The sequence below is a fragment of the Apus apus genome, chromosome 14 (assembly GCF_020740795.1).
Source record: "Apus apus isolate bApuApu2 chromosome 14, bApuApu2.pri.cur, whole genome shotgun sequence".
Lineage (NCBI taxonomy): Eukaryota > Metazoa > Chordata > Aves > Apodiformes > Apodidae > Apus > Apus apus.
The window spans coordinates 3,720,326-3,748,196 of record NC_067295.1 but is presented as its reverse complement, the minus strand read 5'-3'; the positions used below and the strand labels follow the sequence as shown (position 1 = coordinate 3,748,196).

The 27,871-nt window shown below is 57.5% G+C and overlaps 1 protein-coding gene across 1 annotated transcript; it reads right to left on the bottom strand.

Annotated features, from left to right (window-relative positions):
- Nucleotides 1-236: 236 nt before the first annotated feature.
- Nucleotides 237-4,921, bottom strand: ACTB (actin beta). The gene is made up of 6 exons (XM_051632622.1): nt 4,845-4,921; nt 3,371-3,499; nt 2,836-3,075; nt 1,872-2,310; nt 1,363-1,544; nt 237-992 (listed from the first exon to the last, which is right to left on the bottom strand). The coding sequence occupies exons 2-6, from the start codon at nt 3,491-3,493 to the stop codon at nt 849-851; spliced, it is 1,128 nt and encodes a 375-aa protein (XP_051488582.1). The 5' UTR covers nt 3,494-3,499; nt 4,845-4,921; the 3' UTR covers nt 237-848.
- Nucleotides 4,922-27,871: the final 22,950 nt, after the last annotated feature.

Below are 27,871 nucleotides of genomic sequence, written 5' to 3'. Positions count from 1 at the left end.
AGCTCCCTACTATACACCACCAGTATCTGGACAGCTCCAGAGACCTGCAGGCTTGGCAGACTCAGCTCATCTCCCCCTGTTATCACCACAAGCCATCTGGCTCACACAGCAGGCAGCCCACTACACCAGCATCCACCCCCAGCCAGATAGCTGACCTGGGCAGCCTGGCAAGGCTAGATCAGAGCACCTACCAACTGTCAAAAAGGGCATGGGAAAAAAGGAACAATCAACACCAGTCAAGCCTCTATGGTGTGCACTTTTATTTGAACTGGTCTTAAGTCAGTGTACAGGTAGCCCCTCCCTCCCCCACATACTGGCACCGCTTCTCCTAGACCCTGTGGGGGACTGTAAAGCCTTCATTCACATCTATCACTGGGGAACACAGCCCGCTTGCTTGACAAATCAAAGAGAAAAAGGATCAAGTGTGTTTTGTTTTTTTAAGGCGGAAAGATACAAAAAGACACTTGTTGGGTTACATAATTTACAGACAAGCAATTATAAACCTAACACCAGTAAATGGCATTGGCTCCCTCCGAGCTGGGCTGCTGCCTTCACAGAGGCGAGTAACTTCCTGTAACAATGCATTATAACAATATTTGGAATGACTATTAAAAAAAGAAAACAAATGTACAATCAAAGTCCTCAGATGCATTGTAGAACTTTGGGGGCGTTCGCTCCAACATGTTTCGTGTTAAGACTGCTGCTGACACCTTCACCATTCCAGTTTTTAAATCCTGAGTCAAGCGCCAAAAAAAAAACAAATAAAGCCATGCCAATCTCGTCTTGTTTTATGCGCATTTATGGGTTTCATCTCATCACAAGGGTGTGGGTGTTGGTAACAGTCCGGTTTAGAAGCATTTGCGGTGGACAATGGAGGGTCCAGATTCATCGTACTCCTGCTTGCTGATCCACATCTGCTGGAAGGTGGAGAGGGAGGCCAGGATGGAGCCTCCGATCCAGACAGAGTACTTGCGCTCGGGTGGGGCAATGATCTGTAGGGAAGAGGAGGATCAGTCAAGCTGCGCAGTCTTGTACAACACTCCCTGCCCACACACAGCTCTCCAGAGACCGAGCTGCCCAACTCCCTTATCTAGCCTTGGCAAAGATAGCATGAAGTCCAAACAGGCTTAAGACACAACCTCACACACCCACCTCCTCCCGCCTTTGCGGCCAGTATTTACACTAATCCCATTATTCAAATGGTTGGGTAGATGCCACCTTATCCAGAGCAAGGCCACTAAGGCTGCAGCAGACACAGAAGTATGGTTTGTATCTTCTCCAGGAGTTCTAACTTAACCTCCCACCTACTCTGCGCTCTAGCAGTAACAGGGCTGCCAAGAGGTACTCCTGACTCCATCTTACCTTGATTTTCATTGTGCTGGGTGCCAGGGCTGTGATTTCCTTCTGCATCCTGTCAGCAATGCCAGGGTACATTGTGGTACCACCAGACAGCACTGTGTTGGCATACAGGTCCTTACGGATATCCACGTCACACTTCATGATTGAGTTGAAGGTAGTTTCATGGATACCACAAGACTCCATACCTGTGAAGAATAAGCAGGCTCAAGTCAGCAAGGGCTCAGGAACAACCAAGGAAGCCTCAGAAGCTACTGTGAACAACCAAGAGACCAGCAGCCCCTTCAGTGGGAAGGCACTAGGAAAGCCATGGCTCCAACAGTCTCAGCTTCCCGTTCTACTGTCCCAAGTCCCTCAAACAGCTTTATGCCATGTGGAAACTGAGGCTAACTGGTGGGACAAGACAGACCTTTTTATGGACCAGCAAGAGTTAACTGACTACCATGATCTCCAGGTCACTCTTTACAGAAAGGAAGATTTTAAGGGCATAGGATATGCTGAACAGTTGGACTTACCCAAGAAAGATGGCTGGAAGAGGGCCTCAGGGCACCTGAACCTCTCATTGCCAATGGTGATGACCTGGCCATCAGGGAGTTCGTAGCTCTTCTCCAGAGAAGAGCTAGAGGCAGCTGTGGCCATCTCCTGCTCAAAATCCAGGGCAACATAGCACAGCTTCTCCTTGATGTCACGCACAATTTCTCTCTCGGCTGTGGTGGTGAAGCTGTAGCCTCTCTCTGTCAGGATCTTCATGAGGTAGTCCGTCAGGTCACGGCCAGCCAGATCCAGACGGAGGATGGCATGAGGGAGGGCATAACCTTCATAGATGGGCACAGTGTGGGTAACACCATCACCAGAGTCCATCACAATACCAGTGGTACGACCAGAGGCATACAGGGACAACACAGCCTGGATGGCTACATACATGGCTGGGGTGTTGAAGGTCTCAAACATGATCTAGGGAGAAAAAAGAAAGGGTTGAATCATCAGCAGAAACTAGGGCTCTTGCCACAGGTCTACACCAAGTCCATGCACGTCTAGTTTGACTTTTGCCCCTAGGTAAGGGACTTCACTCCCCCTCAAAGTCCATGCTAATCTTGCCTGGTCTCCACCCACATCTACCAGGTCAGAGCCTGAGCAGGGACATCACCACAGACCCATCCACATGTCACAGCAAGGAACAAAACAAATGCCAAGTAAACTACAGTACAGTCACTCAAGGCTGGTAAATGGATTAGTGAGTCTAGTCAGAAACAGCAGTTAGACAAGTTGCTTGGTCAGTCTCAAGAGAAAGCCAGCTTAGAAGAGCAAACAAAACCTGTCAAGGTCCAGCAAAGAGGAGACTCAGGTCAGGAAAGGAAAACCCTGTAAAGATGGCAAAAAGGGAGAATAGTGGTGAAGGAGGAGAGAGGACAACATGGAAAAGGAGAGCTGGCCGGCAGCAACATCTGCTGTAGCTCCAAACTCTAGGGTTTTACACACCTGTGTCATCTTCTCTCTGTTGGCTTTGGGGTTCAGGGGAGCCTCTGTAAGCAGCACAGGGTGCTCCTCAGGGGCTACTCTCAGCTCATTGTAGAAAGTGTGGTGCCAGATCTTCTCCATGTCATCCCAGTTGGTGACAATACCGTGCTCGATGGGGTACTTCAGGGTGAGGATACCTCTTTTGCTCTGGGCTTCATCACCCACATAGCTGTCTTTCTGGCCCATACCAACCATCACACCCTGCACAACAAGAAAAAGCAGTAAGCACAGCTGAAGGGCAAGCCTCCCCGGGCAAATAACCTGCTTTTCCCCAAGGCTGGATCTCCAATTACTGTTCCTTTGCTACCTCCATTTGTACCAAGAAAGGATTTAAGCCAACTGCTCAAAAGCTTTGCACGAAGCTGTATTCCCCACTATGTAATAAAAACTCTTGTATTATAAAACCAAGTAATAGAGCTTCTTGAAGCCTCTAGGAGAACCGTTTACATCAGAAACTCCTCTCCTTTGTCCAGCAACGGGCAGCCCAGCCACCTACCTGATGTCTGGGACGACCCACGATGGATGGGAAGACAGCACGGGGGGCATCATCCCCGGCGAAACCGGCCTTGCACATACCGGAGCCATTGTCAACAACGAGCGCGGCAATATCGTCATCCATGGCTGGCTGCGGGAGGAGAGGAGAAGAGAAGAAGGGGCCATGAGCATCGCGGCTCACACACCACCCACCGCGCCCCGTCCCTTCCCCACCCATTTCCTTCCTGCCGCCATCGAACCGCTTCGCCCGGCGCCCACTAGAGGGTGCGACGCCTCCCAGGCTCCGGCGCCTCACGGATTTGGGACAAAGGAAGTCCCGCATTATTACCATAAAAGGCAATGGATGGAGCGCGCCGCGCCGGCCTCGCCCGCCGCCAGTTTCGGGGGGACGCGGGCGGGCGTGGCCGCCCCGCCCCAGCGCCCCGCCGGGTCCCCGCCGACACCACCCCGGGCTCCGCGGGGCTCCCAGGGAGCTCGGCCCGGCGCGGAGCTGCCGAAGGAACCGGAGACGCCCCAGACAGAAGCACCGCTACGAGCCAAGGCGCGGTGAGCGGTAGCCACCTCGCCCAGCCTGCTAGCCAAGCGTGACCGGCGCTCTGCCCCATCCAACGGCAGCAAGACGGGTGGGATTAAAGCCAGGCTCTTATACAATTGCCTCCCGTCAGTTCCAGCGCCGGGTTAATCCGCTGGCGGTGGCGGGGGGGAAAGGGGGCGGCGGCCCTGCCGGACACGTGCCAGCCCCGCACGGGCAGCCTGGGAAGTGTAGTCGCCTCCCGGAACGGGCAGCTCTGCTTCCAACAAGGGCACTGCCTCTACCCGGGGATATGGGGGAAGCTTTTCCCCTTCCCCCCCCCCTCCCCAACCCTTTCGTGCAGCTTTTGTTCCGATGCAACACCCTCAACCCTGGGGAGGGGCTGCCACCGCCATCCCACCCCCCCCCCCCACACACACACACCCCCTGTTCTCTGCAAGAAAAAGCCACCGGGTCTGTCCGCACAGGGACCGCGCCCCCGGCCGGCGGGGGACAACGCCCCGGGCCCAGCCGCGCCACGGGCCCCCCCAGACCCCCCCCCCGGAGGCCGGGAGCAGGGGAGCAGCGCGGAGCAGACAAAGCCCCGCGCCCCGTCCCGCCCCCGGCAGGGCACAACAGCCGAGCCGTCCGCTCCCCCCGGCCCCGCGCAATCCTCTTAGGAGGCGGATTAACCCCACGAGCCATCAGGAGGGGGAAACCACGCGAAAGGCACCCCTTAAACCCCCGATGAGGAGATACAGGACAGCAAACGTTTCATCTATCACACGGCGCGGCAGCCCGGCTCCCCCCTCACACAAAGGCGCTAGAAAAACGCCATTTTCTAACAACCTGAATTAACCGAATTACTAATAACCACGACGAGCGGAGAGGACCCCCCCATACACACACCCCCCCCCCCCCTCCCTTCCCAGCCCCACCTCCCCCAGCTGCCGGTGCCGCTCACCTTTCGGGGAGCTGCGCGGTCGGAGCGGGGCGGGCGGGCGGCAGGCGCGGGTCGGGCACAGCTCGCAGCGGCTCCCGCCCGCCGCCCGCCCGCCTTTTTATGGGGCCGCCGCCGCCGCCGCCTCGCCATAAAAGGAAACTTTCGGAGCGCGCCGCTCCCATTGGCCGGCCGCCGCCCCGCCCCCGCCTCGTGCCGCCCCGCCCACCCCCGCCGCGCGCGCGGCAGCGCCCCCCCTCCCTCCCTCCCCTTCCCCCTTTCTCTTCCCTCGCGAAATATTGAGGGGATGCGGGATGGGGGGGGGGGAGGGGATGGGTGTTGTGGGGACCCCCTCGTGGGTTTCACTCTGCTTTGCTGGGGAATGGAGCCTGGTTCTGCCGTGCTCGCCCGCCCCGGGGGTCACGGGTTGTTCGGCCCCCTCCCCCCCTGGAAGGGGAACGGTCACCACGCTCACACAAAGCCCTGCGGCTCTGGGGGGGCTCGGCGCCGTCTCCCCCCCGTGGGTTGTGAGGGAACCGGACAGGCAGCTGGACCCCCCCCCCCCGCGGCGGAGGGGAAGGGGGTAGCAGCGGGGTCACCCCCCCTCCGCGGGGGTGGCTCCTGCCCGGGCTCGGGGAGGGCCCGATGCCGGCTCTGCCGGGGCACGCACCGGTAACCCCCGGCCCCAGCCTGGAGCGGGATGCGGGAGGCCAAGTTCAGTGCTGATGTCAGCAGCACCGGCGACACGGCTCCTGCCAGGCCCTCGGCCCTTGCACCCGCCCGGGAACGTGGCAGCCACCTTCGAGCGCCGCTCCAGCCCGGCTCCCCGCGGCCGCCGCGCTCCAGGAGCCCGCTCCCCGCTCCCCATCCTGCCTCGGGCTGGCAGGAATCACCGCGGGACGATTTAGTCAGGGTTTGGGTGGTATTTGTTTCTTTCCTCATTGATCCAAAGCTTTACGGAGCGGGAGACGTGGCTGCTCCTGCCTTTCCTGCCGTTCCCTCTTCGGCTTTTGGGAGCAAACAGCAGTTGGAAAGAAAAGGCGAGGGCAGCGGCGAGAGAGCTCTGCGCTCTCCAGGGCGCTGTGTGAACGCAGGCTGATTAATCAAGTTAATTAAGCAGCCCTGTAAGTAAAGTAGTAGCAGCCACTCTCAATCTGCTGCCGGCTGGAAGCAGGCAGGCTTCGGCGTGGGGACCTTGGATGTCTAATCTCAGCGGTTTGGAAACGGCAGTGACGGGGGGGGGGAATAAAATCTGGGGGAAAAAGCTAAATGTGTCTGTTCTCCATGGGGCACTCATCACCCAGCGTCGTGGAGAGGGGAGCCGGCCCTGCCAAACAGGGTCTTGCAGCCCACGACAGCAAGCTCTTTGTCACCAGGGAGCTGCAGAGGTCACTGTGAGGATGAGGATGGGGGTCCCTCCCCGAACCACCAGCTGCCCTCCCCAGCAGGGTCTGGTCAAGAGGGGGACCCAGCCCTTATCCCCCCACCACCAGCATTGTTCCCTGCTGGGGGACAAACAAAGGAGGAGAGCAGCAGGAGGAACCTGCTGAGATGGAGATTTGCAACTACCTTGGGGGGATGGGAGGGGGTTGGGATAGCGGGCATGAATGGGGACACAAGAAGCAGCTCTTTTCCATTGGATGGCAACCCCTTCCCCGGGAGCACCTCGCCCAGGAGCTGGTGGAGGTGCCTCAAAACCCAGCACTGTGGCTGCTCCCAGATGCATGCTTCAGAGGGGATGGTGTGGAGAGGAGAGCCATGAGCCCTGTGGGCTCTGCTGGACCACCGCAGGGCCATGCCCCATCCCGCAGTGCAGGGGTGGCCATGGTGATGGACCTGCCCTGCCAGGTCACACCGTGGCCATGTCTCATTCCCTCCGCACTGGAGGCAGCCATAGTGATGGACCACCCTGCCAGGCCACCTTAGGATCATGATCATGCCTTCTCAACGCTGGAGATGGCCATGGTGATGAAGCAGAGATAACCCAGCACACAGGGACTGTCACCCCAGGAAGGTCTTGGTGGAAGAAGACCCCAAGATGGGGTTTCTGCAGGGCTGTGCTGGAGCAGAGCTGCCTTTGCAAGGTCGTTTCCCTGCCACCTTGACTGGATCGTGCAAGATCTCTGTATCACAGCTTCCCTTGCAGTAAAAAATGGGAGTCATCGCTGTTAATTACCTACCTCACGGGGAATTAATTAATGTTTGTGCTCCACTTTGAAGAAGCTGATTATTAATTAGAAGATTATACGTCAAATAAGGGGAGCCACAAGGCACGGGTACAGCTGATGGCCCTTGCGGGTGTGAAGTGTGGTCTACAGACGTGCTGATAAGGGGTCTGCAGAAAACAGCAGAGGAAAAGTGTCCTGCCCTAGCACTGGGGTGATGGAGAACATCAGCAGGAGGTCAGGACCAGGTGGGAAGGCCACCACAGCTCATGGGGGTCTTGGGGCCTGCATGAGAGGGGTGGGATGCTCCGCTGCATCCTGGTGAGCCGGTTGGGTGGAGCGAGGCTGGGGAGCCACAGATGCAAGACAGGCCATTAAGGAGGGAGGGAAATTGCCAGGCAATTAGCATCTCTTGATCATTGGACTGAATCAGAAAGCAATCAATCCGCCAGCATCCGGCAGGCAGTGACACCGGCCCCGTGTCTCCTGGCTTGGGGGGCGGTGGGATTTGGCCTTGGTGGGGATGGCAGGATGTGGACGCAGCGCCCGGCCGGTGCTGCCGCTTCCTCCCAGCCTGTCTTCACACTTGGACAGCCAAGCCACCAGCCAGTCCCCACCTTCACCACCATGGCCCGGGGCTCTCCTCCCAGCTGCTCCTGGGGTGTTGCAAGAGCTGAGAGGAGAGAAAGGGGAACTGAGCAAAGAGCTCGTTTGTGTCACCCTTGGGCAGACATTGCAGGCTCCAGAATTTCCCTGTTTTGCTTCACTTCTCCCTGCTTGTCCTTGGCGCTTGGTTCACCCTGGCTCTGGACAAAACTATCCAGGGGAGGATCCTCCTGCCCTTCACTGGCTGATAAAGCCAGGCTTGGATTTCTGTACTTGTGGGACAAGTGAGCTCCCTTTCCACTCGCTTCCTCCAGCTCTTCCCCTAGAGCAGAAGCCCAGTGCTCATGTGGGGACAGTGTCTGCTGCATGTTTGGAGAAAGGAAAACCAAGGGGTGTGGGGGGGGGAATAATCCAAACAGGTTTTGGGGCTGGCTTCAATTTCTGCACATCCCCTTCAGCTCCTCGATCACTACCCTCACCATGTGAGAAAAGAGGTGGAAACATCTGAAACCAGCCCTGTCACTTCAAATCACCCTCCTGCAAAAATCACAGAGGTTTCTCGGAGTGTTGCTCTCTCCTCCCTTCCCACTCCCCAAGGGGAAGAGGGAAAGGCACTGCCCACATCCCCTTTTTCACAGGCACGGGGACCAGCCCAGCACCTTCCCCTTTTTCAATACACTCCTTACAGCACCAGCTCCAACGGGAATTTACAGGAGGTGTAAATCTAAGCAGGAACCCCAGGCCCATCTTCCACTTTGGAAAAACTCTCTCTTGGCATGATCACAGCCCCCACCTCTCCCTTTAAAGAGACACGTTCAGTGTTACAACCTGAAGCAAAACAGCCCCTGACATTTTCCCAACTCGTGTTGCATCCCTGATGGTAGCTCATCTCCAGTGAGCTGCAGACTCTCCTCACCCCCTTTAAGCATCACATCCCTCCCTCCCCAAGACTCCTGCTCCTTTGTATTGATTCTCAGGCTCTCTCCAATTTATCAGTGCCTATTGCAGAGAAAGATGGAAGTTTTTTTTCCTCTGCAGATCTCCATGTGCAAGGGACAGTTCTCCCCTGATCCGCTGCATCCATCACAGGCAATCAGTGCATCAAACATCTCTCTCAGCCACAATGTAGGGAAATTATTATATTGTATCACTCTGAAAAGTATAAATTACTGTTTTACATCTTCAGGCCACTGACAGATATCCTGTGCCAGGTTTTGCTGAGGCTGTTGGACAGGGCACAGCCCTGGCCAGGCAGCAAAAGTGGTAAAAGGGGACACATGCCCATTTCACAGCCTGCTGTGCCTCATAACAGGACTTCGCTGGAGAGGCTGAAGCCCTGAGTGGTGTTTCTTTTCCCCTCCCATTTCCCCAGCCATGCCTGTCCTTGGCTGCCTCCAGCCCCATGTCTCCATGTCCCCCCCTTTGTTGCACACCCCTGAGCCAATCCCTGTGCCAGCATTCCCAGATCATGGTGCTGGCCGCAGGGTCCTGCAGCCCACACAGGCAGCAGGAGACCAGGGCTTCCTTCCCAGCCTTGCAGGCTCCAGGTAAGCAGCCCCCAGCTGGTGCCCAGGCTGGACATCCTCTGCCCAGCTCCATCCTGACCCCCAGCAGCCATGTGTCCACCCCAGGCTGAGCTGGCTGAGGCAGAGCAGAGCAAAGCCCTCCCTTCCCCCACCGGTTAAGTGCTGCTGGTGCTGTCTTGGTCGACCTTGACAGCAAGAGCCGGTGAGGCCCAAGCACTGAATTGTTTTCAGCCCAAGGTCACTGCCCAGCACAATATAATCACACCAGCACAGCCAGACCCTCCGGGCGATGCTGGCTGGGCTCCCAGCCTCAGCCCTCCCAGGCAACCTGTGCATTTTTGAGGTCCACTTCTCCCACGGTGATGGGACAGGTATAAGCCAAGCCCTGCGCTGGCTTCTTCTCCTGGGTGAAAAGCTTCCACCCCATGGACTGTGAGCAGTGGAGCAGCCCTGCCCCTCCAGCCAGGCCTGGTGTCATCTTCAGGAGATATTTTCTCCAGCTAAAAACAGAAGGGGAAGAGAAAAAGCTGATTCTCCCTGGGCTTTCTCTACAAATCTCAGCCCTCTGGCCCCACTCACCTCCCAGATGCCACTGACTGACCTCTCTACCATGCTGCAGCCCCACGGGGGACTTTCCCCACAAAGGATGCTCCCAGGGATTTGGGTACCTGACCCACCCAGAGGCTCCCACACGTGTGACACAGCATTAAGCTGAGCCACACTGTGTATTTTCATCTGCTTCTTAATTACGTTGAGAATTGATTTTGCTCAGTCGCTGACAACAAAGGCAGGGAGGCAGCTGGATGGAGTTTTCTGCTCGTACTGTACCTAGGAAATGAAACAGATCCTGGGTTCCCCAAGCATGCTGGGAAATCTGCTTTGATCTCTGCTGGGCTAATGGCCCTTTCCATCTGGGAGCTTCAAGCCTTTGGCAGAGGTGACCTGTCCCACCTCAGAGAGGGAGGGAAGAGGGCTGCCTTTGTTTGTGCTGTGGGGAACAGAGGAGCAGAGATGCCTGTTGCCCCTGGTTGGGATGGCTCTCCCATGCATGCCAGGTAATGTAAAGCACTTCTGACTCTGCAGCTGATTCTGCTTTGGGGTCAAAATCCCCTGAGTACCCACAGGCAGGGGCCCCCACCCCTCCAGCAGACCCAGACCTGCACCCAGCTCCTCTGCCTGTGGGCACCGTGATGCTTGGGGACCAGCTGGGCAAGGCAGGGTTTGCCCATTCCTAGAAGGAGGGATGCAGAGGCACCCACTGGAATTCCTCTGGGCCCTGTCCCAGCTCCATCCCTGCCTGGGCTGGCCCCTGGCTCTGTTTGCACAGCCCGTGCCCAGCTCTGACGCAAGCAGCTCACCCCAGCCAGGGACTCAGCCCTGGAGGAGTGGGTCAGGCTGTTGTCAATGCCCCATCCACTCCCCACCTTCTGCTGGCTTAAAATAAACCCTCAGGGGTGATTCAGCCCATGTGGAGCACTCAACCCTTTCACCAGAAATGGAATCCATGCCACCTATCTCCTCACACCTTGGCTCTCGTCCAGGGAGCAGGTGCAGGGGAGAGGACCAGGAGCTTTTTACCTGGTGATGCTGCTGCTCCTGATGGGCAGTCAGTGGGGGAAGGAGAGAGCCCGTGTGCTCCGTGGGGTGATGCCACTCCCCATCAGCCCCTCTGGCCCAGCTCTCACCAAAATCTGTAGCAAGTCTGGGAGCAAACCAGCGAGCTTATCATCCCTCCAATGGCAACCAGAGGCCACCCTACACACAAACTAGGGATGAAAGGAAACCATTGTCACAAAGCCTGTGTGCAGAGACACCAAGCCCCACTGCATTTTATTACCCTCTCAGCCCGTTTCCCCCAAAAGTTTCCATCCCTCACTGGAGGCAGGATTTCCCAAGTGCTTTGTTTGGCTCATTTCACACATTCCTACTGGCAGGAGATAAGATCTCAAGTGAAAGGCAAACAGTGGGTGCCATGTGCCGACTGTCACTCCCCTGACGTATTAAGGTCCCCGACCTGCCCCTCGGCAGCTCTTACCTGGGACTAACAAGGACACCCTGATGTTCAGCTCACCACTGGCTGGTCCATGGAATGGAGATCTGAAAGGAGAAAGTGTGAAAAAACTCAGGTGGTTTTGAGAGTTGTCAGGTCCCTCCTGATCCCGAGGAGGAGGATGGCAGACTTCTGCTGTCTCCTGGCACCAGGATCCCTTCACCACCTTTGGGTGCCCTCTCCACTGTGCCATGTGGGCAATGTGTGCACAGGCATGTGTTGAGCCCCTCCAAGGTGGTGGAGGCACTTTCAGCTTGGAGAATATTTGAAAAATGTACTTAAGTCCCTTTAAAACCTTGAGGGCTCACAGGTGGCACACACTGGAGCAATGGTACTGCCCTGGCTCGGGTGTTCCCCAGGGGAGCCCACGCTGACTCATGAGAAACAGGGTTAAGATATCCATATTCCTGGTCTCTTCCCTTCCTCTTGCTAGAGCTGGAGCTGTGTGGGGTTGCAGAAGTGGCTTTCAGACCTCCTTCATCACTGGAGCACCACGGACAGCAGAAGAAGCCAAGGAGGTACAAGGGCCACCAGAGCCACGGTGGGGCTCAGACAGAAAACAGGCTGAGACATGAAGAGTGGCTGCTGTCTGTGCAGCTTTCTGTGCAGCTTTCTGCATGGCCCGAGGAAAAGGCAAGTCAGCACGCAGAACACCAGGGAGTGATCTTCCTGCAGGGGCTTTGCAAGGAGACAGCCCCAGCCTGGAGCCCTCTTGGTCCCCATACCACTCCCCATGGCTGTGAGATGGCTGCACAGCCCCACTCCCTGTCTGGGAGACCTTGTTCTTGTTTTGCAGGAGGGGAGGAACAGACACAAGCAAGAGGAAGACTCAGCAACCAGACACAGTGCTGGGAATGAGGAAGCCCTGAGCATGGGGCAACTCTGCCTCCTGCACAGCCTGGGCTCTGTCAGTGCTTCATCCCAGCATCACCCAGTTTGGGTCCTTCAGTGGGACTGGCTCAGGGGTCTGCTCACCCAGCCCCAAGGTGACCACAGCCCTCTGCAGCCTCTGGAACGAAGAAAGGTTTTTCTCCTGTCCATCCATCCAACATGGGGCACATCAATCCAGAGCCAAACCCGTATCCCTCCCTCAGCTCCTCCTCTGTCACAGAGGTTGATGAAAAGAGACATCGCCTTCTCCCTGTGGCATGGGAAGGAGGGATAGGAAGGGTCCCCCCTCCTCACCCATGAGCACCCACGCCTCTCTGGTCACCCATTTTAATTAACACCGAGTGGGCAGGGACCCACCTACCCAGCAGCTCTCGGTACAGCCACTGCCTGGGGAAATAAGCCTTAAATGGCAAAACCTGACCCTGGCTCCACGTAACCAGCAGGAGAAAGAGGCAGCGGAAACCGGAAACCAGAGAGCAGCTGAGGCCCACAACCCCCCTCCATCACGTCATAAACCCTGAACTCACCAGGAATACACTTTAGAAATTATCCTCTCTCTCCTCTGCACCACCTGAGCCACTGGGGCTGCCCTCCTGAGGGATGGGTTCCCTGCATCATTTGTCCTGCATCGCAGATCATCCTGTACCCTGGTTCCCAGGGAGGGAAAAGGTCTCTGTGTTTCCCATCCCTTGTGCCTCAGCTCAAGGAACAACAAAGGACAAAACCCCCCAGCCCCTGGTTGCTGGTTTTACCTGTTAACATCCAGCAGATGCTGGGACATGAGATGCTGAAGTGCTGCAGGCCTGTGCTTGCTTCCAGGATAACGCTTTGTGCTCAGCAGGGAAAACATTCCTGAGTTCCCAAAGCCTCCATGTACTGGGATGGAAAGGAACTTAGATACTCACTCATCTCCTGGGAATTTCAATCTGTCCCCTCAAGTCCAGCCACCTGAAAAGGAGAGCCACCAATCTGCTGTCAGCCTGGGCCCCTCTGCAAGGTGGATGTTCTCCACTGGGATTTGGGCAAGGGGGGTGGTCTTGCAGTGCAGGACAAGCCCACCAGCAGCATGAATTTCCTCCCATAAATCACCAGCCCCATCTAATGAACCCTGTGCTGGTGCCTGGTGTGTCAAGAGCTCCCAATATTTGCTTTGGCCAGTTTATTGCCCATCCCATTCTTTTTTTTGGGGGATGAACATATTTCTTACACTTGGCCTAATGACATCCCGGCAGCGAGCAGGCATTGAGCTGTCAGCAACTGCTCTTGGCTGATGCTGGGGTGGAGAGCAAGGTCCTTCACCCAGCTGCTCCCATGGAGTCACATCTCCAGGATGGGGAAGGCAGCCCAGAAAGCTCCCAACGCCAAGACTTGCTGCGTTACCATTTTCCAGCACGTTTCTCCATGAGGGCTCTGCCAGCAGACTCATTAGCTGTGACATCTCATTAAAGCAGCCATCCTGGGGGGAACTGGCTTCCACGCCGGAGCGCTGGTTTTGGCAGTGCCCTTTTCCTCCCCATCTTCAGACAGGAGGCAAGGGCTGAGCGGTGGGAGAAGACCCATCCATCAGGATACGTGCAGCAACTCCCCTTGCTGCAAGGGAAAATCTGCAAAGGGAAAGTCAGAGGGAGAAGTCTGCACACATCAAAAGGAAATCATCCCGGCAAAGTCACGATTAGTTAAAAACCACACAGACAGTTGCCTCCCTGCAGCTCTCACTCAGCCTGCAGAGGAGATGGGTTTCTTCTCTACCAGGACCGGTTTCCAAGCTCACCAGCCTGGTGGGGATGAAGCTTCACCCTCCACCCTTACTTTGTCACAAGGTCCCCACCCCCCTGGTCAAGGGACAGGCAGTCGCAGCACCCACAGCTTCTGGACTGGGAGTATTTCCTCTTGGAGAAGTATGGAAACAACCTGGAAACTGGCTCCAGGTGGATTTTATCCCATTTGATTTCGTCTTCTGTGAGCTTCAACCAAGTCTTTTGAAATTATTTTCACTCCTAAATAATAAGAGATGTTTCCAGCAGGGGATATGCTCTTCTTCATCAAGTAGGGAAGCATCAGCCCCTTCATCTGCTACAAAAGTCCAGAGGCTTCAATTAAATAGGACAGAACCATCCCTGTTGGGTAGGGGCCTAAATTCTGTAAGTCTAAGCCAAATTTTAAACAAAACAAATGAGGCTGTGGAAGACCAGCAGAGCAGTCAATCCCTGCAGCACTTTGCTGTCCAGATGGTTGATTTTCACCATTAATGGTGATGCCACCACCAGCAGTTGGCTCTTGTCCTGCATCACAGGGTCACCTCTGAGCTGCTTCCCATTGCTCAGTCTTGTAGATTAAAAAAAAACCACATCAAATCAGGCTCTGAGGACAGAGACCTCACAGTCCGCATGGGAAGGGTTTCCTCACCTCTAGTCCATGTCTATCCTGCTGATGGTTAAGCCCAGGACTTCTGCCATGAGTCACTATGGCCATGGAGGACAAGGTGGTCCCTTCCTCTGCACCTTGCCCACTTTTTATCTCCTCTAACTTCTTTTCTCCAGACAGGTAAAGGGAAGGGTAGGTTTGCTGCAGCCCGAGCACTGGGATGCTCAGCATGTTCCTAAGGCATATAAGACTTTTTCCAGCCCATCATAGCTAGGTCTGGAGCTCAGGTCTCCCCCCAGCCCACTTCCACCCTGCTTTATTTCTAATATTTCACATGCAAGGGGTTTAAGCATGACCAGCTCAGTGTGAAGAAAACACTGAAAAAGTTCTTTAAACTCCTTCACTCTGCCTTTTTCAAGCCTCAGAGAAGCTCAGCCCCTCTCACCATGAGGTTCTGGGAGGACCTCATTGTCCTTCCAGTGCAGGCAGCAGAATCAAGGACTCTGAGCCCCTTCTCCATGGTTTCTTTTTCCTGCTGGCAGCTGCCAGAAGCAGTCATGCTCCTCAAGGAGATCATATGGTATTTTTTTCCCCCCACGGGTTGCCTTGACCCAGGTTGCAGCAGGCCCTGCCCTCCAGGCAAGCCTGGCTGCCAGCAGCCACAGCCCGGGGCTGTGGGGACCGTCCTCCATCACACTGTTCCCACAGTCCCAGCCTCCCAAGGTTTCACCTTTTCCAAGGCGGAGCAGTTCCTAATGACAGGCAAAAGATGGTGCCACACCTGCAGAAAGCCATTTTTGGAAGGACACCTGGGGAAGAAATGATTCCCATGTTGCTGCTCTGTAATTAGCATTAATTACCGGGGCTTGTGAAACCTCTTCCCCATTTACTCCAGGCAGTACCTGACGGAAACTGTGGGAATCCTGTCTGGCTGAGTCAGCTGGGAGCTGGGGAGGGGATGATGGGTCCCTGTGGGGTGCAGGAACAAGCTCCTGAGGTCCCTCTCTCTGTTTCCCAGCCCACAGGGACAGGGTTTTGCTTGGGGGTCTGCAGGGCTGATTAAGACTCCAAAAGACAGCTGAGGCTCATCCACCTCACTCTTCCCAAAGAGGTCCTTCCTCACCCCAGTGACAACATGGGATGTCCCCAAGCTGGGGAGGGGCTCTCATGTGTCCCCCTTCAAAACATCCTCACTCCCCACCTTGCATGACAGAGCACCAGGGCTGTCCCCAGCAGCAGGTTTCTTTGGGTACTTGTCTGTAACCCCAGTTTGTTGCCTTCAGCAACACCCCGAGGTGTTATTAGAGCCCAGGGGAAAATCCACCCCAAAAGCCTAACCCCAAGAGGCTGCTCAGCCACACCAAATGGCAGGGTTCTGCTGCCCCAGACACTTTTTTTTTTTTTTTAACATTAATGATTCGAATGAATCAGGACATTTCATCATCTGGAGCTGCTTCAGAGCCATCTCACCCTGCCCCAGTGACTCCTCGGTGGCCCGAGGCTGGGGACACATCCAGCCTCCCTCCCAGGGAGGGAGCCCTGCTGCTGCAGCCTGACCCCCAAACCAGCACTGTCTGGCTTCAAAATAAAGTTAGAAAAGAAGCGGGGGGGGGTGGGGGGGTGGGTGGAAAAATCCCTCCCCACCCGCAGGGGCTGTTTTCTGCACGGCTGCTTCAGCATCCAGAGGGGGGGGTCACCCTGACCACCACCCTGCATGGGGGTCCCAGTGGCACAGGGTACCAGAACAGGGGTCTCAGGGGTAATGTCCGAATGTCCCCCAACTTTTGGCACACCATGGCTGCTATGGCCCCCATTCTCCATGCAGAATCCCCCCCATAATCTCTCCCAAGGGACCCAGGCACCCCCTCACCCTCCCACTTGACCTAACCTCCTGTCCATAAATGGAGAGGTTTGAGAGCCCGTCCCTGGGGTGGAGGAGGAGGAGGAGAAAAGGAGAATAATGCCAAGAATGCAGGACACAACGTGAGGAGCCGGCCCCCCGGCACAAGCTGGGGGATATGGGGGTGTGCGCCCCGGGTGCTGGGGGAGCCTGATCCCAGCCCCGTGAGCCACCCTGGCCACTGGCAGGGAAGGTGCTATTTTTGTTTTGCTTTCTCTGCATTTCTCACCACCCTGGGACTTCCCAGGTCTGGGCTGCCTTGTTTCCACCCCAGCCCCGTGGAGCAGCCCTGGGCTGCAGAGTGACATCCCGTCCCTCTCAAGGGTGTCCCTTTGCAGCCATGTGCCCCCTGCAGTGTCACTTCACAGCAACATACCCCTGTGCAAACGATGTCCCCACCCCTGCAGCAGTGTCCCCGCACCGACACAGCGTCCCCTCTGCATCCTCTCTCACCCCCACCCCTGCATTCTGCCGGACCCCCAGCCTGTGGGAAATCCACACCAGGACAGACGCGGGACAGAGGGGCGGCCTCGGAGGTGGGTGGCACGGAGGGTGCCAGCAGCCACACGCCTTGGCTGGCACCACAGGCCAGGCCTCCGCTCGGGGCCAGCATCCAGCTCCTTAAAATAGAAAGTGAAAACATTCGGGTGCCCCATCCGGATGGGAAAGGGGAGGGGGGGGGGATGTCCATCCCCACCAGCCACACACCACCCTCGGCACCCCACCACCCACCCTGCTCCCCAGCCACCCTGTCCCCACCCCAGCAGTGCCCGTCCCCGAGGTCAGGGTGGATCCCTTATGGGTCCTCGCAGAGAATTGCTCCAGAGGCTCGCTCAAATGCTCCATAAAAGGAAAAACAGCCGGCAGGTAGCACTGCCAAACTTAGTCATCCCCAGTCCGGCAGCGCTCACAGCTCCGTCAGCAGCAATTTCCTCCCCGCGTTCCCCTCTGCGCGGGGGGGACAGGGAGGAGCGGCTCCGCTCAGGAAAACGCCCCGTGCCGGGAGCGCCCTGCGCCGGCCACGACCCCCCGAGCTTGGCCCCGGGCAGAACCTGGACTCATCAGGCTCGGAGAGATGGTGCCGTGGTCCCACGCAAGGTCCGGGTGGGGGAAATGCACGCCCTGAGGCAAGCGGGAAGCTCGGCACCTGGTGCAATGGTGCCACGGTCGGTCAGGCACCGACATCTCACTTTCTGCAAAGAATTTGGTCTAGAGGCATGTAGGAAATGTAAGTGCACCCGAGAGCGTCTTGACACACCTGGAGTCTGGTGGGGGAAGCCTGCTTGCTGGGACAAACCTGCTTGCTGGGACAGGCACCACAGAGCCCATCAGGAATACAAAGGACATTCAGCCCATCCAGAGTGCAGGGACCAGATCCTGGTCCCGTCCCGGTGCTGGTCTGGCTCATCCCTCCCCAGCCGTCACTAGGATGGGATGTGCAGCACCCCTGGACCTCCCCCCCCCCCCAATTCCACCTTCTCCAGCCCCAGCTCTACCCCTAATTTCCCCATGGAGGAAGCAGGGCTGATCTCCTGCTGCACCCTGGGGCGGTTTGACAAGCTCTCCAGAAGCAGCTGGGGCTGAGTCCCAGCACAGCTCAGCTCATCCCATCCCTGCGGGGATCTCGTGTGACTCATTCCCCCCCCCCCGGGATTGCATCACCGGAGCAAATGCCCCGGGGTGTGACAGAGGGAGTGGCACTTTCTCCCATTGCCCGGGGAGGGGAGGCAGCCCGGGTGTTGGTTGGGGTGACTGTGTCACCCACACATCCCTTATCACCTCACCACGGGGACACGGCAGTGCCCTGCAGCTCAGAAACTTCCCTTGGACCAAGGGACTGGGGGTGGCGATATCCCCACCCGTGTGATGGGGCAAACACCTCAAAATACTGGTGGGGAGACCAAAGCAACAAAGGAGCAACAGCCAGTGCTCCGATTGCCCCAGCAGTGGGATTCTGTAGGGCTTTCCCAAATCCTGGCTAAACAAACCCACCCCAGATGGGCAGCCCCAGCCCCGGGAAGCAGCGATCTCAGCCACACATTGACTGTCCACCCTGTCCCCTAAATTCTTCTTTTGCAATTAGTTCTTCACACAGAGTACAGGAACCCACAATGACTCTTCAGCTTGTGGCTTCACCCAGGGAGCAAGATGCCCCATCCTGGCTGTGCTCAGTGGGCACCAGCTCTGCCAGCCTGCCCCAATCCACCCCAGCAGCAAAAGACCAGGGAATTATTCTGGTGTCATCCCACAGCATCCAAGGCACGTGCAGAGCCACAGGGTATGTGACATCCCAGGGCACAAGGAGCCCTGAGGGGTTGGCCACAGCTGCTGCGGGGTGGTTTGTGCTTTGTCTAGTGCACTTTTCCTACGTTTTGCTGAAGGCTGAAGAGGTCCATGCTGGGGCCAGGTCCCCATCCTACCCAGGCCCACCAAGGAGTGGCAGTGGGAATGATGCTAAGAGCATCATGTGGGGTGGGGGAGCGGGGCACACAGAGCCTCTCTTGTCCCAGCGCTGGGTACCACAATCTGGATCAGGCCATGAGCAGCTACACCCATCACTTGGTGAACTCACAGCTCAAGACAGACCAGCCTGTCAGCAGCACCGAGCCTGGGGCTTCGCTGTCAGGGATCAGCCAGTACAGGAGCACCCAGCTCCCCTTGCTGTGATGCTTCCTCCCACGCCAAGCTCCAATCCTGCAGCACCAGCTCCCAGACAGCTGCAGAATTCTGGTTTATTTTTCCAAGTGATCCGCTCCGGAGACACGCAGAGGGGATCAAAGACACTCCTGTGGGTCCTGAGCCGGCAGCAGAGCCTGCACCCTCCCTCCCCTGAGCCGCTTTGTTCGGCTCCATATTGTCCACCCTGCCCAGAATTTCCACCAGGCTGCAACTCCCACTGCAAAGCAGGGCCGGGCTGCTGGGTGGCAGTGTTGGGATGTTCACTGCGCTGCGCGGAGCTGCTGGCAGGGCGGGGTGCGCCGGCGTGCACGCTGCTTGCGGGGTCACGCACGCCGGGATGCACACTGCGCCCGGGATGCACACTGCGCCCGGGATGCACACTGCGCCCGGGATCACGCACGCCGGGATGCACACTGCGCCCGGGATTGCGTGCACTCCGGTGCAGGCTGGACACACGCACCTCGTTTGTGCGTGATCCCAACACACGTGGATTTGTATGAACCAGCGTGCACACTGCGCAGGGGGTTGCCCACACCAGCTGCTTCTTGCACGAGGAATGGCACGCTCCCGGTGCACACTGAGCAGCGGGTCGAGCACAGCAAAGCGCACACGGGATGGTGTGTACCGAGGTGCGGTGCACATACACCAACACAGGTTGCAGAAGGAGTTGCACACCCAGCACGCACCAGCGTGCACGTTGCACAAGGGATTGCACCCAGCACGTGGGAGTGCAGCCACCGAGGGACGTGCTGCCCACAGGATCACACACAATGCACATGGGATCACAGGCACCAAGGTGCACGCGAGATCACACACACACACTAACATGCAGGTTACCCAAGACGTTGCACACACCACAGGGCGTGCTGCAGAGAGTACCATGAGCTAACCAAAGGCTCCATCCAGCCCCACCACACATCTGGCCCCAGCTGTCCCAGGAAAGCAGCAGTCCTTCTCCCGTCCTCTCACCCCCTGCACACCCTTGGGATGGCTCCACATGGCTCACCCAGTCTCCAGCCCATTTTTTTGGGGTGCAGACCCACACACAGGACCAGGAAACGGCTCCAGCCCCCTGAAGCCCAGCCCCACATCATCTGGGGTTTATCCATTTCCAGCTCTCACCCAGCTGGCTGACAGGGGACCACAGGAGAGGGCTGAGAGGGGGTTACTGGCACCTTCACTAAAAAGGGGGGTGCTGCAGAGGCGAGCCAGCCCCCCACGCCGGCGGTGCAGAGCCCCGTGCCGAGGGTGCAGCAGCCCCTTCCCCACCCGAAGCCGAGGGGCCTCCGGCTGCAGCCGCCGCTGGGCCGGATGCTCAAGACCCGGGGCCCCTGCGCTGAGGTTTTGGGTTTCAGAGGCAGCCCCCCCGCCCCGCATTCCTGCCTTCCCGGGGGCCTCCCTGCAGCCAGCCCAGCCCAGCCCAGCCGAGGAGCCCCCACCTCCGCCCCGCGGATAAAGCCGGAGTGACAGCCCCGGAGATGGGAAGGGAAGGCAGCGGTGGGGGAGGAAAAAAGCTCATTTCCCCCCCACCGCAGCTCCCATCGCCACCAGCTTCACACCAGGAGCCCCCCGGGTTTGTCGAGCTGGAGGTCGCAACGAGCACCTCTTTGCAGAGCACCGGGGGAGGGGGGGGAGTGGTGTCAAAAAGGGGCTCCAAGTTTGGGGTGTCACCGAATCACAGACTGGTTTGGGTTGGAAGGGATCTTAAGACTCATCTAATTCTAACTCCCCTGCACAAACAGGGACACCTCCCACCAGCCCAGGTTGCTCCAAGCCCCATCCAACCTGCCCTTGAACACTTCCAGGGAGGGGGCAGCCACAGCTTCTGTGTCCCCTATACCCCAACCCCCCCCACAGACTCTGCAGGAAGAACAGCCTCTGTTCTCATCCCAGGTGTGTTTTTCCACGTGCCAGATGAAGAACACAGCTGGACACCTCCTGATTGTGCAGGCACCAATACCAGCTCCCTGTGCCTCAGTTTCCCAACATGCAAAGCTACCTCCAGCCCCACTGGGACCCTGTAAGAATGCATGGGAAGCCAAGATACTAAAGGGAGATGTGCATGGATGTACCTAAGGAGATAAATGATGGGCTGGAAGGACTCCCAGGCTGTCCAAGAGCCAAAATCCTGCTCTGGAATAACACTCCCTTTCCTCCTGCAGTTCTGAGCATCCCCAGCTACCCCCAGCCAAATGCAGGGAGGTCTCTGCTTGCCCCAGAGGCTCTTTCCTCCCTTCCAGCAGTTGTTTCCCACCAGCAGGTCAGTGACCAAGGAAATATGGTCCTATGCACAGTGCCACCAGGATGAGCAGCACTGTGGGCTGCAGACCCTCACCCAAGGGCTGCTGCTGGGGCCGGGGGGGGCAGCACTGAATTGCAATCACATGAGGAAATCCAATGGGAAGATAGGACATCTAACCACTTGGGGACACAACCCCCTCCTGTGGTCCCTGCTTCCACCAGCTCCCCCATTTCTCAGCCCCACAGTTCAACAGGAGCCCCATTCCCTGCTGCACCCAAAACCAGAGGGGGAGGACAGTGTTCCAAGGAGGCAGAGAGAGGTGCCCCCAGCCCAGCACCCACAGGAGGCAGGAGAGGGCTGGGTGGGAGGTGGAGGGCTAATTCCCAAAGGCCCCATTCCTAATCCCGACTAATGGACTCTTTTCATCAACAAAGGAGTTATCCATCTGGAAGGGGCTCTCCAAGCCAGGAAGGCACAGCTGGCAGGGGCCATGCCTGGGCAGGAAGGTTTGACCCTCCCATCCTCAAACCACTGCTCCCAGCCCCTTTCTTGGGACAAAATCCCAGCCCCCACCTGCCCCAGTGCTCCCAGCAGCAGACCTGGGTGCAGGCTCTGCTGCAGCCCACTCCAGGATGCCCTCATACCTCCACCAAGCAGTCAAATAATCCACTCACCTCTATTCAAGTCACAGACTACAGAATATTCCCCCTCTCAGCCCTTTATAGGGATCCCCAGGGCTTTCCAGGTGGCTCCTATTACTGCTCTCTCATCCTTAAAGAGATGGGCACCCTGCTCTGGGGGTGTCTGGGGGGAACCCCCTTGTTCTGCTAGGGTTTGGCCTTTGTTTCTCTCCAAGCTCTCTTACCTTGCTTGGAAAGGTTTCCACACAAATTCATGCATCCACAGAGTGCAGCCCCCGAGGGGATGGGGGTCTCAGCACCAGCCCCCTGCAAAGGGTGTCAGTGCAGCCACCCCAAAGCTGCACCTCGAGCCCACAGCAAGATGCTGGGATGATGGCAAACAGAAAACATCAGCCATCTCCTCCTCATCCTTCTCATCCCCCATCCTGGGTAGCTTACTCCCAGCTTTGCTCACCTTGTCCCCCATTCCTGATGTCCCTCATTGTCACCCTCTGACTCTTTTCCAGCCACACCAAGGCCTCTCCATCCCTCTTATGTCCTCTTTGGGATGTGCTGTGCACCATCTCAAGGTGAGGATAAAGTTGATGTGTTTTGGCTGATCACAGCAGAGTTATGTGGGGATGGGATCAGATATATTAGATCAGACATTAGATAAACTTTCCTCACTTGAAAGGCTTGTCAGGCCCTGGCACAGGCTGCTTGGGGCAGTGGTGGAGTCACCATTCCTGGTGGGATTTAAAAGCCGTGCAGGTGTGGTGCTGAGGGACATGGTTTAGTGGTGGCCTTGGCAGTGCTGAGTGAATGGTTGGACTCAGTGATCTGAAAGGTCTTTTCCAACCAAACCGATTCTGTGATTCCCTGATCCCAACCACGCTCAGACCAGTTTTTTTGGCAGACTGTGGGTTTGGAGGGAGCAGCCATGCCCTGGGGTTTCAGGCAGGGCTGTTCCTCTGCCCAGCAAACCCTTTGGCAGCCCCGGATGGGACCATGAGGGGAGGAGGTGCTGGGGCTGGGCAGCACCTGGGAAACATGGATCTAGGCATGACTGAGGGAGAAATCCAGAGCAGAAGGAGCTGAGTCACCTGCTCCGCCCGGCGCTGCCGAGCGGCTGGGCCGGGTTATTTTGGAGCGCTGCGTGGGCAGATGCTGATAACACACTTTCTTCTTCCCTAAAGATTCTTCTGGGCTGACTCTGTGCTGCAGCAGGGAATTAAAAGCAGGGATGTGTGGTGGGTGATGGGGCTGGCACTGAAGCTCTTCCTCTCCGCCTCCTGATTTGGGTGGGAGATGCAGGTGTGAGCTGAGCCCGTGCACGCTCGTTGCACCTGTGGGCAGTGGCATTGCTGGGGTGGCTTCCCCCAGTATCACCCTCCTGCTGCCATGGACCAACCTGACCCCAGGCCCTGCTGAAACCTCCTCTCTGGAGCAGCCCAGGAGCCTCCTCTGAAGTGGTTTTGGGGCCAAAATTGTTATTTCCTGGTTTTGGTTGGGTTTTTTTATCTTTTGTTTTGTAAAGGCCAGAAAGCATCCCCTGCTTCCTGATTATTTTTGCTCACCAAATGCCCCATGGCTCCTGTCTGCTGCTCCTGGATGCTTCCAAGGCGTTATTACAAGTGCCTCACACCCTGGCAGAGCCCTGGGGACAAGGCAGGGCTCTGGGACCAGGACAAAGAGCAGTGGCCCCACCACTAATATGAATAACTGCTGCTCAAAAGGTCTTTTTTGAATCTTTCCTGATAAAATTTGTTCTCCCACTGGATGAACCAGGCTCTACTCTCCATCCCACCTCCACGGAGTCCTCATGGGGGTGCTGAGGAAGGAGCAGGCTTTTGCCTTAACTTCAGATAATGTAAAGAACACACCAGACTACAAACTCAAGCAGGAAGAGAGGAACAAAGTCCCAACCCAGGACTGCCTGGCCATACGTGCTTTCCCATCCACTTTCTTCCTTCCTTTGTTTGAGGCTTCCCTGTGCCCAACACCCAAATCTTTTTAAGCACTGCACTTGAAGGATTTCCCTCAAGCATCTCCCTCCCTTATTACACTCTGGATGGAATTAAATTAGGATAACAGGATAAACCTGGCTGATAAAGCACTGAGCAAGCACCTGGGCTGGTGCCATGACCACCACTGATGGCCACACCATGTGGGGACACATCTGAGCCCCATCTATGCTCTGCCCCTGTACCTTGCTTCCCAGGTTGTGGGGCTGAGCAAGCCCCCTCAGGGCAGCATCCCATGGGAAAACTCCCCTCCGGGAGTGTGATCTGCTGCTCTGAGCCCCTCTCTTAGGGCTTCCCTTTGTTTTCCCTGGTGCTGCTGCTTTTTTCTTTAAATACTGCCTAATACAATTTTAATGAGGCCGGGGCGCCTGCCAACTGTCAGGAGAGCTGCTGGAGAACCTCTGCTGAGCTGCCTGGTGGCATATGGCAGCAAGGATGGGGCAGCCAGGCACCCCAGGACGTCCCCTGTGGCCCCAGACATAGCAAGGGGCACATCAGGGTCCCCTGAGAGGTGCAGCCTCCAGTCAGGGTGTTGGGTCCATGCCTGGGGTTTGTTCCCATCCCCAGTCCAGCAGTCCCCAGTTGCCAGGTGGTTTTGGCAAAGCCCTTGATCCTGCTGGAGGACAGCTTGCTGGGCTGTATGAGGCCATCCCATCCTGCATGGGGGCTCCTGTTGTCACCAAGCCCTGTCTCATGTCGGTGGCTGAAGAAATGGTGGCCACCTGGCAATGTGGTCCCCAACCTCTGCCAAGCCCTCTCCACAGGGTAACGGGGGGTACCTGAGCTGGGGAGGGGTTGCTCCCCAGACCCACCTTGGCCATCTTGCAGCCACTGCCACCACCACAAAGGACACTGACACACCCAGCACATCTGTTTGCATGTGCCAGTGACATCAAGCCAGGTCCACAGTGTATGGGGTTTTGGGGGAGCAGGTGGCCCTATGCCAGCCCATGTCCCCTGTGCCATCATGGTGCCACTGGGGTGAAAAACCTGAGAGCACCCCCCTCGCTGTGGGTTCCCAGAATCACCCCAGCAAGGACAAGGAGGGCTCAGGCCAGGCTGGCAGCTGAGATGTGGCCTGAAGCCAGAGGCCAGCTGTGCTCCAAGGGGCGACCCGGTGGCACTGCCAGACACCCATGTAACACAGCTGTGCCCACAGGAGCTGCGTGTGCCAGAGGGGTGGGCACACACCCCCCAAAGCACCCCCCTTGCCTCCACCCTGCCCCTTCAGCCGGGATGTCTCCTGCTGCCCTGGGATGGCTCCTCAGCCCTCCCGGGGGACACAGGGTGGGAACAGCCCATCGCCCCTGGTAATGTCACACCAGGCGTCCCCTCTGCCCCCTGCCCAGCCCCTCTCTGCCTGCCCTTGTCCCCATGGCAGTGTGCCCAGCCACCTGCCCTCCCTGCAGTGGCCCTGGCCACCAGCTCCCCTTTCAAACCCCACTTCAACAATCTCAACTAAAAGCCCCGGGGCCGCTTGCAAACGAAGCTGAGCAGCAACAAAAAGCTTCCAGGCAAGCCTGAAAATCCGAGGGCGTTTCTGTGCCCGAGGCAGGCAAGACAAGGGTCACTCCGTGACCGGGGCTCCTTTTCTTTTTGCTTTTCCCTTTTGGAGCCGGGATTTATTAGAAGTCCCAGCGGGTGAGTCACGCAGCCCCTCCGGAGGGGACACGGCCGCGCTCCGGAAAGCCCTTGTCATGGATGCCGTGTGCCGGGGATTGGGTCTGCGGTGGGAGGGCTGTGGGGGCAGGGAGACCTCAGAAGCGTTTAGTCACAGCGCCTTGCAAAGACGATGGGAAACGCAGCATCGAGAGGGAAACCCGGTGCCTTCCTCACTGCCCCGGCGCGCTCAGCGCGCACGGATGGATGCGCACGGAAATGGGGTTTGGCTGCTGCATCCCAAGCCGGGGGGCACTCGTCACTCTTTGTCACTGCAGTGACATGTGAGGACATCTCAGCCAGCTTTAGGGGCTCTCCTGTCCCCCCCAGGCAGTGCAGGCAGGGCGGGTGCCCGCTGAGCCAGGCAGTGCCAGCCGTGCTGCTGGGTGCTGGGGAGAAAACAGGGTGGGTTCTTTTCTTTTTTTCCCTGCATAATTGCCTTTTTTTCCCCTTCTTCTTCTGAGCAGAAGAGCTGTTTCTTTCTCAGCCTCACCACCATCTGCCTGCTGAGGCAGGAGAAGGCAGATCCCAGCAGCTGTGGGCCCGGGCAGATGCTCGGCCTCGCAGCTAGGTCCTCATGCCCAAGTGCTTTTAGCAAGAAGAGCACTAGAATTTTGCCAGACAAACATGGATCTGCTTCGCTGGAGCTCGAGGAGGGGGGGGGAGGATTGGCTTCTGACCCAGCTGAGTGGATGTGGTGCTGGTTCTGGTTGCAAACTGTCTGTCTGTCTGGATTTGCAGGGCTGTGTGGCAAGGACAAGCACAGAACAGGTCTGGCCCAGGCATCCCAGGAGAACAAACCCCATCCAGAGCTGGCAGGTTTGCCCTGGGGCAGTTGTGCCAGTGACCCCCGGGCAGGGGTGGGTGGCTGTGGTGCAGCCTGGAGGTGGAGCAGTGGCTCTAACCGGTACAGCCAGTGCAGAACCAGTGGAGCCTGGAGGGCCTGGGGCAGAGGAGGATGGATGAGGTCCTGCCCTGGGGGGATGAGCCTGGGGAAAACCCTTGTGCCAGCCAGCCCTGAGTGCCCCCCCATTGCACCCTCCTATGTGCACCCACACTCCAGCCCTTCCCTTGTCCTGCTTCAGCCAGGGCAGGTGGTGCAGTTCCCTGATCCTCCCTAAAGCCCTCCCGTGTCCCTCCCATGCCTCTTTCTCCGGTTTTCTGTTCCTGCACATTTCCCCAGCAAACAGCTCGTTTCCCCCGTTTGACTCCCCCCACAAGCCCCGTGCAGCTGAGGGGCTTCAAATCTGCCACCTCAGCCACACTCCTCTGTGTTAGTGTCTGCCTTATAGCCATGAAAACTATCCCTCCCCGTCCCCACCGAGCAGTGGACAGCCCCCCCCCCGCCCCCCGCCCACACACACACTGTACCCAGGCTCTGGTCCCTTCCCATCTTGGGGACAGCTCTGTCATGTGTGCCACTGGAGTGTGGCCTTGTGCCTGCACAGCAACACCCCTCACCTACACCCTGAGAAATGGCCTGGAAATACCCCCTTGTATTGGGGGGGAGGGGGGGCTGGGACACGTGTTTTGGTTTTGGCTTTGCTGGGGGAATTTGGATTTCCCAAAGTCCAGATGCTCCAGCCACTCTGGTGCCTGGCACAAGGTGCTGGGATGGCTCCAAGATGGTGAGGGGCTGTGGTATCTTTCACCCTTCTCCTCTCCTGTCCTGCAGTCCAGCCTTCAGCCAGGGAGGGGCAGAGAGGTGCAGGGGTCTGGGCACGGGAGGGGTCCTGTCATGGGATGGAGTCCTGTAGTGGGATGGGATCTTGTCACAGGATGGGGTCTTGCAATGCAGAGGGGGATTCCTGCAATGCAGGAGGGGGACTGTCAGTTCAAGGGGGTGACTTGCAATGCAGAGGGTGGTCTTGGAATGGGGGGGATCCTGAAATGGTCTAGCAGTGGGTCTTCCTGCAGCTGGGGTGTTCTTCAATGGAGGGGGTGTCCTGGGAATCTGGCAATGCCCAGGGTGTTGCCAGTGCAGAGGGGCCCTAGCAGTGTGTGTAGGGTGGCCTTGCAAGGGAGGGGTCTTGCCTTGTGGTGGGGTTTCACAGTGTGGGGGGTGTCCTGCAGTTCAAAGGGGCTCTTGCTATGCAAGGAGTGGTCTTTTATACAGTGGGGGGTCTTCATTGTGGGGAAGGATCCTGCAATTCAAGGGGGGCTATTGCAATGCAAGGAAGGGTCATGCCATGCCAAGGGATCTTACAATGTGTGTGTGGGGGGGTCCTGCTATTCAGAGAGTCTTTTGCTGTGCAAGAAGGGGTCTTGTCCTGTGGTGGGGGTCTTGCAATGTGTGTGGGGGGGTTCTGCAATTCAGGGTGCTTT

Bases quoted from the DNA above. Each gene is read 5' to 3' on its own strand.
- ACTB (XM_051632622.1), bottom strand. From the start codon at position 3,493: ATGGATGACGATATTGCCGCGCTCGTTGTTGACAATGGCTCCGGTATG. The intron at 3,076-3,370 runs GTAGGTGGCTGG...CTTGTTGTGCAG, and splicing joins TGGGTCGTCCCAGACATCAG to GGTGTGATGGTTGGTATGGG. The intron at 993-1,362 runs GTAAGATGGAGT...TCTTCCCTACAG, and splicing joins CCAGCACAATGAAAATCAAG to ATCATTGCCCCACCCGAGCG.